Below are 10,000 nucleotides of genomic sequence, written 5' to 3' on the forward strand. Positions count from 1 at the left end.
ACATCTCCAGGAAACCAAGGCTCTGAAAAACATCTCTAGAGACACGAGGTCCAACATGAACACGCAACAGTTTGTTGTTTCACTTCATGTAATCATTTGTTGTGTTTTCTCAGTTAGGGGAAAAGACATGATGTCACATGACCATTTATTAACCAATCAGGATTTGTTTGACAACCCAAAAGGTGGTGTGGGGTTGTTTGGTTATGATTCTAATTTGATGGCTGTCGCCATTTTGTTATTTTTGCAGCAAGCAGTGACAGGAAGGGGCGGAGCTAAGTACAACTGAACATTGGATAACTTTTAGGACATTAAAATGTTACAATGAACTCACACGAACTAAAAACACATTGAAAGGACTAAAGTTCAAAGATGAAATCATGGAGAACACACAGACGGGAATATGCCGTGATAGCGACCTGTCAATCACCTTGTAGCCCCGCCCCTAAAACATACTCCCCTTATTATGGTCTGTTTGACTCTAACAGACCATAAAGTACTAAATGAACATCATGCTGTATAGAAGAAGACTAGAAACTAGAGATTGAGACATAAACTCATGTTTACAATGTTTACTGAGGGAATACATCAAGAGAGAAGCAGAGTCACTTATATAGACTTCTATACAACCAGAGGAGTCGCCCCCTGGTGGTCAGGAGAGAGGTTGGCCTGACCACTGACCTGCGAGGCAGTCCAGGTGGTGGTCACACGGCTCGATGGCGTCGGCGTCCACCGTCACGTTTCCGCTGCTGAGGTTCTTGCTCCGCCTCTTGTCTGCGGCGGAGAAATGAAGGTCATGTTGGAACGAGCGCCACACGGTGGATCTCAAGACTTAATGAAAAACCTCTCCCCCATGTGCATGCGACGGTAGAGACATATTTTTGTCTGCTTGGCATCGTGTGACCGACCTGTAAATTATATTTTCACAGTTTGGACATGATCTAACTTTTTCTTCAAAGCTCTTTCTTGGGGCTTGTTGTTGTTTTTTTTTTAAAAAAAAAGAAATATCTAAACAACTATTGGATGGATTGCCATGAAATATGCTCCAGACATTAATGGACCAATGAGCCCTTTTATATCAGGTCACAAGGTACAAATCCAGAAGAAAACATCAACTTGAACATAGAAATCAAGGCTACAATAATATCCAATCCCCGTAAACAACCTCCAAACACAAGAATAACTAGGATCAGGGGTTCGGGTTATGAAACATTACACATTTGATCCCCTGATCTTTTAACGAACACCAAGAGGTCAAAGTTTGTCCATTATTCTTGTTTTTTGACGAAATATCCACAAAACCCAAAACATTCCCAGCAGCCTCTGCTGATGGTACTTATACAATATCTAAAGTCAGGGTTTAACACAGTTTATTTCCAGCCGCCATGTTTTTAAAATCAGGCTGAATCAAGCAGCTGCAACTCACCTTTCTTCCTGGAGGACGGCCACGAGTCCACCGGCTTCATGTCCTCGTAGTCCGTCCAGTCAAAGAGAGCCATGTCCAGCGTGGGCATCACCTCTGCTGGAGCTCTTCTCTGGAAGGAAACAGATACACAGCTGACTTGAAGTCAACCAACTCCACTGAAAACCAAACGGGACAGAACTAAGATCCTAGTCTCGTCTTCCAAGAGCTCCAGCTGTGAAACATCTGCTTCAAGACGGTTATGATCAGAAGATGAAGATTTTATTAAAAGCTGATCGGAAATGTTGCCATTGTCCAGCATGTAGGTTGCTGGAGGGAAAACATCCAGGATCAATCCTGTCTCCTCAGATTACTGTTCAACAACAACAACAACAACAGCAGCAGTAGCTGCCGCTGTTGCAGTTGCTGTTGCTGCTGCAGTTGCTGCTGCTGCTGCTGCTGCTCATGAAACTCATCAGACTGGTTGAACGCTTCATTGATTCAAACGTTCACTCTGAGTCCGCAGAGACAGAAGCAGAGCTCTAAAACTCAATCGATCGGTAACAGAGAACCGCCCACAGCCTGGTTCACCAATATATAAATATATATATGCAAAGGGTCCTGGTGGACGTTTTATTGTTCTGATATTATTTATTATTCATGTACTTGAAGTGTGTGATATATTTTAGCTCAAATATCTGCAACGTTTCACACAAGTCAACCACTAAGTTTGTTCATTGTTCGAGAAAGATCCTTTTAAAAGTAATGTCTTTCCGTTTCAAAGTGTCTGAGAGTATTTCTCTTTCCTGATGTTTGAGCGAGCAGAGCTGTTGGTGAGTTATTGATCCTTTCATCACGGCTGCAGTCTCTTCTCAGGACAACATGTCCTCATTGAGACACCAACACATCTTATTTGAGGCAACTAAAGTTCTTCTAAAGATCTTTAGAGAAACCAACGTGGACTACTGTGAATGCTGTAGAGTTCTGAACGTAAAGAGCCACTCAAGTAAAACAGGAAGAAAAGACAAAGAACAGCCTTTTTCTCTGAGTATCAGACGCATGAGGGGAGTCGCTCCGTGAGAGCTCTGCTGCTGATTCCTCTCCACGAGGAAATATCAACGCTTCAGTGAGTTCCTCAAGTTATTCTCTTCTGCTCAGCAGAACTAAGCGGGTTCGTTGCCTGTTCCTTGACTTCCTGTGAAGAAGTATTTTGTGAAAAGACACAACGTTACGAGAAGAAACTGGCACGCCGTCCCAAATGTCAGTTCTGTCAAAAACTGACAGAACTGACATTAAAGTCTGAAGCTCAGTGTGACGAGTGGAGCGAGGACGCGTTCTCTCAGGATCCCAGAAGTTTCACCTGCGACGTCACACATCCACCAAGTGGAGGCTTCACCTGAGACGTCATAGCTGAAGCCTCCACTTGGTGGATGTGTGATGTCACAGGTGAAGCTTCTGGGATCTTGAAACTCCTTCCTAACAGGACAAGACTTTGTTTTATTGTGATTTTTGTTGCAGATTCTGATTCTTTAGGTCCTAATCTTTGCAAAAAGGTGTCTTATTGACGATCCAGGACCGCTTCAGCTGTCAATCAAACACCTGCAGGCTGGCGGGTGTTTGTAGCAGCGACTATGTGATGAAGGTCACACTGTGGCTGACATTGGGTTCTCTAAGGGTTAGAAACAGCTTCAGGAGTGAAGGACGGGTTACCTGGGCTTTGGCTTCAGGAATGAAGGACGGGTTACCTGTGCTTTGGCTTCAGGAGTGAAGGACGGGTTACCTGGGCTTTGGCTTCAGAAGTGAAGGACGGGTTACCTGGGCTTTGGCTTCAGGAGTGAAGGACGGGTTACCTGTGCTTTGGCTTCAGGACTGAAGGACGGGTTACCTGGGCTTTGGCTTCAGAAGTGAAGGACGGGTTACCTGGGCTTTGGCTTCAGAAGTGAAGGACGGGTTACCTGGGCTTTGGCTTCAGGAATGAAGGACGGGTTACCTGGGCTTTGGCTTCAGGACTGAAGGACGGGTTACCTGGGCTTTGGCTTCAGGACTGAAGGACGGGTTACCTGGGCTTTGGCTTCAGGAATGAAGGACGGGTTACCTGGGCTTTGGCTTCAGGAGTGAAGGACGGGTTACCTGGGCTTTGGCTTCAGAAATGAAGGACGGGTTACCTGGGCTTTGGCTTCAGGAGTGAAGGACGGGTTACCTGGGCTTTGGCTTCAGGAGTGAAGGACGGGTTACCTGTGCTTTGGCTTCAGGAGTGAAGGACGGGTTACCTGGGCTTTGGCTTCAGGAGTGAAGGACGGGTTACCTGGGCTTTGGCTTCAGGAGTGAAGGACGGGTTACCTGTGCTTTGGCTTCAGGAGTGAAGGACGGGTTACCTGTGCTTTGGCTTCAGGAGTGAAGGACGGGTTACCTGGGCTTTGGCTTCAGGAGTGAAGGACGGGTTACCTGGGCTTTGCTGGAAGCCGGGGGCAGTGTCGGGGGATGCTCGTTCATCACCGTGGTAACCATGGAGGAGCCGGAGCCAAAGACGACGGCGATGGGGGAGGGGCCGTCACCGGGCGGGGTCATGCCGAGCGAGGAAGAGGAGGAGGAGGAGGAAGGATCCTCGAACAGATCTCTGTCCTGAAACGCAGAGATGAGCTCCGGCTCTGGAAGAAACGCTGAAGGAGAAAACACAATGAAGTCACAGATAATACATCATAAATATACATTTTACTTCCTACTGGAGTCAATATTAAAGAGAATCTTCTACTTTTATCTTGCACACACTGCAGCTGCTGCTGACGCTCTGACGACAACAAGGCGCCTGGACCTCGACCCTAAAGAGCTGCAGGCCGCAAGATGTGACTCTACATCCTGGTACTTTGATACTGCCAAGGAGCCTCCTGCCCATCAAGGACCATCAATCATGCACCATCCACCCTGCAGCCACACACCCTGCACCACCCACCCCGCACCATCCACCCTGCACCATCCACCCTGCACTACACACCCTGTACCATCCACCTTGCACCACTCACCCTGCACCATCCACCCTGCACCATCCACCCTGCACCCACACACCCTGCACCATCCAAGTGCAACCATCCACGCTGCAGCCATCTGGGATTCAGTGTCTTGCCGAGGACACATTGACATGGACTAGTCACTAGTCCATGGCAATGTGTCCTCGTCCTTCAATCAGAGGTCCACTAGTCAGCAGTGGACCTCTGATTGAAGGACGACCCTCTTGTGTGGTTCCCACATTCAACATCTTTTTTCTGAGCTTCGGGGTTCCTGTGAGCTTGCCGTGTGATGCCGGTGACTCGTCTTTAGTCTCCATACATCGATGCTCATGACTGTCCCATCCACAGTGTGTTCAGTCACATCGTTCCTCTTATCATTCACTTGCAGCAGTTCCTCCTGCCATGCGTCACAAGGTTCTTTTATGGAAAGCTGCCCGGCCTCCTTGAAGCTTGTCCAAACACGGACCAACATGTGAATCGACATCCAGAACATCTGGACCAGCTCACCTTTTCCGTGCCGCTCCTTGTCTCGCCGACTGCCCTGTCTCTTGTGCTCAAGATGGTGTCCGTGTCCGTGTGCGTGTCCGTGTGCCCGGCCTTTGCGCGTCCCCAGAAGCTGGTTCTGCGGGGTCTGGGACGGAGTCTTCATGCTCATTCGCAGCCTGTCTCTGTCCCGGCCCGGGCCCGTCTCCAGCCTCACCGGGCTTAAGCTCTCCAGGCCCGTCCCGTCGTCCTCTGGCCTGGCGAGCGGGTGCGTTGGCCTGTGGGAGAGCAGGCCGGCCCCGCCTTTGGCGGTGCGGGCCCCCTGCTGGCCCCTATGTCCGCCGCGGCCCCTGCTGCCGTAGCGGTGGCCCTGGAGCCCCTGCAGAGGGTGCTGCAGGGCGTTGCCGCCGCCGCCCGCCGAGGGCACCGCCTGTCTCCTCTTGCCGCGAGGAGTTCCGGGCTCAGCGCCGTGGGACAGCGTCAGGACGCCGAACGCAAGCGCCAGGAGGAGCCTCCAGGAGGGCGCCATGTCAGCACCACGCCACCTGCTGGAGAGAAGAGACAGCGCTTAGCGCACATCGTCTCCTGAAGCAACATCCGTACCTTTAAGGACAATTAAGGACTTTTAGACACATTTTATTGCATACTTACTATTCTTCTTACTGGTCATTTTTTTATTTGTTTTAATAAAGCTTCAACTGTTTATATTTCTTGATTATTTGTTATCTTTATTTCCTTGTGAGCAGTGCGGTTTCCCCACTGAGGGCCTAATAAAGGATTATCTTATCTTAAATGGGAAATATTTCGTTCATTTATGAAGATTTATTTGTCATATGACCGTGAACTGAATATACAACCAGAGCTCATGTGAACGCGTATGAGGAGGCAGATTTTAGGATTTTTAATCCACAGTTCGGTTTATCATCTTGGTTGAGTTTAGAATAAATATGTAAACAAATTAAAAGACACAGATACAGAAAACACATCGTTACATCGTTAAACATCGTTAATGTCATAAAATAACTCCAACACCGGTCTCCTGGTTTAACCTTTTAGAAACCATGTGGAAATCCTCCAGCGGCAATTTTAAGTCCCAGCATGCCCATTCAGACAATCTTTTGACATAAAATACGTAATTTTTCTAATTTTTGAACATAATGACAGTTTCTTGACTGAAACTCCTTCCTAACAGGACAAGATTTTGTTTTATTGTGATTGTTGTTTCAGGTTCTGATTCTTTAGGTCCTAATGTTTCCAAAAAGGTGTCTTATTGACGCTTTTCTGGGGAATCTGGCTCATATCGTGCTGTATGTTAAAAAAAAAAATTTTGTTTCCCAAGACTTTGCTAAACAAATACATACAACACAAGTAGTGTAATTATTTTGGGGTTCCTAGGACGACTCAATCAGGGAAAAGAGGACTGGAGACAACATTAAAGTCCTGTAATGTTTCTCCTCCTTTCCGTTATAACCCGTCTATCTAACCTGTTATGCTACTTCTCTTAGCATCAGCTTAGCACATTCACATCCATCCATGCGGCACAGATTACATGACGTAAAGTGACAAAAAGCAAGAACAGCGTTCTTAGTTCTTAGTCTAAATGACACAATTCAGAAAGCAACATATTGTTTTACGTTCTGGCAGCAAACCTCCAGCCTACAGAACGTCCCTTTAAAAGACTGTACCTTTAAGAGACAGTCCCTTTAAAAGGCCGTCCCTTTAAAAGGCCATCCCTTTAAGAGATCATCCCTTTAAAAGGACCCTCCAGCTGCTCCAGCCCTCGGCTGTTTCATGCAGAAGAATCTGAATCCACAGGATTGTGTGTCTGCATTCATTCTCTCATCATCGTCGTGCTACAGCCTCTCCAGCTTCTCCAGGTCCGTTAATCTGGACTCGCTGTAAAGAAAGAGGTGGGCAGAAGCTTTTTTAGAAAGGTACACTGAGTACGAGACAGCGCTGCGGTCCTTCACTGTGCAGAGGCCTCGTCGTGCAGCTTCATCACAGGAGTTGGTCCTTCACTATGCAGAGGCCTCGTCCTGCAGCTTCATCACAGCAGTTGGTCCTTAACTGTGCAGGGGCCTCGTCCTGCAGCTTCATCACAGCAGTTGGTCCTTCACTGTGCAGAGGCCTCGTCCTGCAGCTTCATCACAGCAGTCGGTCCTTCACTGTGCAGAGGCCTCGTCCTGCAGCTTCATCACAGCAGTCGGTCCTTCACTGTGCAGAGGCCTCGTCCTGCAGCTTCATCACAGCAGTCGGTCCTTCACTGTGCAGAGGCCTCGTCCTGCAGCTTCATCACAGCAGTCGGTCCTTCACTGTGCAGAGGCCTCGTCCTGCAGCTTCATCACAGCAGTCGGTCCTTCACTGTGCAGAGGCCTCGTCCTGCAGCTTCATCACAGCAGTCGGTCCTTCACTGTGCAGAGGCCTCGTCCTGCAGCTTCATCACAGCAGTCGGTCCTTCACTGTGCAGAGGCCTCGTCCTGCAGCTTCATCACAGCAGTCGGTCCTTAACTGTGCAGGGGCCTCGTCCTGCAGCTTCATCACAGGAGTCGGTCCTTCACTGTGCAGGGGCCTCGTCCTGCAGCTTCATCACAGGAGTCGACGCCAGAGCAGCGAGGAGCTTGTGTGTCTGCGTTCACTCCTCCAGCAGATGTTAACACAAAACGCTGGCGTCTTTATTCCTATCTGAACCTTCAAAGTCACGTTACAGTCCAGGCTCCGTTTAAATTTGGGTTTTAATGTCAGCTCAAGTCTTTATCTGCATTCACAACCTTGTGTTGCACATTGAAGCCACAAAGACGTCAAAGTCTGCAACAGCATGTCAATGTTTAATAAAATAACTTCTGTGCAACTTCTCTGTTGACGATGGTTCCAATATATGTTTTAGAGTAACAGTAGTCTATAATTAGTTTAGTTTTTATCAAATAAGAGTTTTTTTTAAGTTGACTGCATATAAGAAAAGCTGAACTAACCTGAGGTCTTAATTATTAGTGGTTAGGTGAGTTGATGAAGACGTGACGGTGAATAAATTTGTTCTAATGGAAAAGAGCTAATTTGTTGGTCATGTGATGACAGGTGACACGTCATCGTGTTTAAATATGATTTCCTTTGGTTTGTGTTTCAGGCGCTGAAGCGATTCTTTCTCTAAAAGACGCTCGAGGCCTCGAGGCCTTTGTGTTCAGAAACACACAGAAAACCAACGAGGGAGAGGCACCGAGCCGAGGCTGATGGGCGTGTGTGTGTGTGAATGTGCGTGTGCATGTGTGTGTGCATGTGCGTGCGCATGTGTGCGTGTGTGTCCTCCCCTCCCCCACCTGAGGGATTTGAAGGCAGTCTGCGTCCGTCGGCCTCTGAAAGTTCAACCAGCTGTTTGCAAACAAGACTGTGAAGCTGCTGAGCTGAGACCTTCTTCTCTCAATCTCTCCATCTCTTCTCACCTCCTACCTCCTACTCTCATGACGCGAGTCCAGGATTGACCTCAAACACCTCAAAGCAGAGCAGGAAAAAAAGTCTAAAGTCTAAAGTCTGGAGGAGTTCATGGGGGTCTGAAGCATGAAGAGAAAACATGAACCGCGTTATCACGAATAATGAAATCCTAAAAATCAATTCAACATTTATTTGTTTTAGGAAGCCAGAGCCGAGGAGCTGAAATTGGTTTATACTTTGTTGGAAACACAATATATGTTAGCGGGTGTGTGTGTGTGTGTGTGTGTGTGAGAGAGACGGCCACCAGGGAAACATAAAGCGAGAAGTAATCTTGAAAGAAATTGCAAAGCGGCTCTACAGGACGGCTGGATGATTAAGAACTGAGTCAGTGATCAATCGGGTTATAGAAATATACCGTGTGTGTGTGTGTGTGTGTGTGTGTGTGTGTGTGTGTGTGTGTGTCTCTTCACCTGCTGTGACACCAAACCTCCAGCAGCCATCTGCTCCTGTTGTTTTCTCTCTGGTAGCGACCGGCGGCCATAAGGATCCAAACAAAGACGGCTCACAAGCTGCCATGTCGGAGGCCACCTCCAAGGTTTGGATTCTTTCTTCTTCTTCTTTCCTGCCCACATGCTGGGATTAAAAGCTCCAAACAAAAAAAAAAAAACTTACTCTCATTCTGGGGCGAGACGAGAAGATATGTATAGCCAGAAGCCAATTAGCGTAGCTTAGCTTAACCCATAAAAACTGTGGAACCAACGTTGTCTCCAGACATCGTAGGAACCCCAAATTAATTACAATACTTGTGTTTATTGTATGTATTTGTTTAGCAAAGTCTTGAGAAAAAAAAGAATATATGCAAAAAAATCACTTTTAAAATATATTTTGATGTTAACTTTGAACATCCAGCATGATATGAGCCAGATTCCCCAAAAAGCCTCCTGGAGCGTCAATAAGACCTTTATGGAAAGATTAGGACCTAAAGAATCAGAACCTGCAACAACAATCACAATAAAACAAAGTCTTGTCCTGTTAGGAAGGAGTTTCAGTCAAGAAACTGTGTCGTTATGTTCAAAAATGAGAAAAATTACGTGTTTCATATCAAAAGATTGTCTGAGTGGAGCATCCTGGGACTTAACATTGCCTTCTTGCACACTGTTTCCAAAAGGTTTAAAGTGGGGGGGAAAGGTGACAAAATCAACTCTTTTTTTATCTACTTTTAATATGTTATATCTGTTTGTGGTGTAAAAAAAACAATTATTATTCCTCCAGAAAACACACATGCAGGTAAATATCTAAACTCCTTTTCTGCAGGAGAGAAAATGCATTATGAGAAGAAAATAAACATCTGATCTGTTGTGACACAAAAACACAAAAACGGAGCGGAACAATCTTCCGCTCCGTGTTTGCCGACGCTGAATATTTTGAGGGATGAACTTGACGTTCGTTCTCTCATCTTGGGTAGAATGGATCACAAAGCACAGCTGCAGGTAAAGCTTCTGCACGAGCAACACCTCTTTTAGTATGGGAGGGTTGGGCCTCCAGAAATCCTACAATCTCTGTGGTTCACACAAATGGACTGGGAAGGGGGAGGCTGCACTCTTTGGAGGTGTGTGTTGGACGGCAACGGCCCCGTGAAGCAGCGCCGGGTGATTAGAAAACTAAATAAGAGCCATAAGGAAGCTCCATC

General features: G+C 47.0%; 1 protein-coding gene across 6 annotated transcripts in view; it reads right to left on the reverse strand.

The window, feature by feature from the left end:
- draxina (dorsal inhibitory axon guidance protein a) overlaps positions 1 to 10,000 on the reverse strand; it is a 13,245-nt gene that overhangs the window by 1,076 nt on the left and 2,169 nt on the right. For 2 of the 6 annotated variants that reach the window (XM_068604350.1, XM_068604345.1), the window contains exons 2-5: positions 4,912 to 5,435; positions 3,845 to 4,059; positions 1,424 to 1,532; positions 679 to 771 (exon numbers count right to left, since the gene is read on the reverse strand). In XM_068604350.1, coding sequence (XP_068460451.1) covers positions 679 to 771; positions 1,424 to 1,532; positions 3,845 to 4,059; positions 4,912 to 5,416 — 922 coding nt within the window. In that variant the 5' untranslated portion in view covers positions 5,417 to 5,435. Of the gene's footprint in view, positions 1 to 678; positions 772 to 1,423; positions 1,533 to 3,844; positions 4,060 to 4,911; positions 5,436 to 8,198 lie in introns of all 6 variants that reach the window. The other 4 variants (XM_068604349.1, XM_068604348.1, XM_068604346.1 and 1 more) reach the window with 4 other exon arrangements.

This window comes from Clinocottus analis, unplaced genomic scaffold (assembly GCF_023055335.1).
Source record: "Clinocottus analis isolate CAN_PGR_092001 unplaced genomic scaffold, fCliAna1.0.p SCAF_68, whole genome shotgun sequence".
Classification (NCBI taxonomy): Eukaryota; Metazoa; Chordata; class Actinopteri; order Perciformes; family Cottidae; genus Clinocottus; species Clinocottus analis.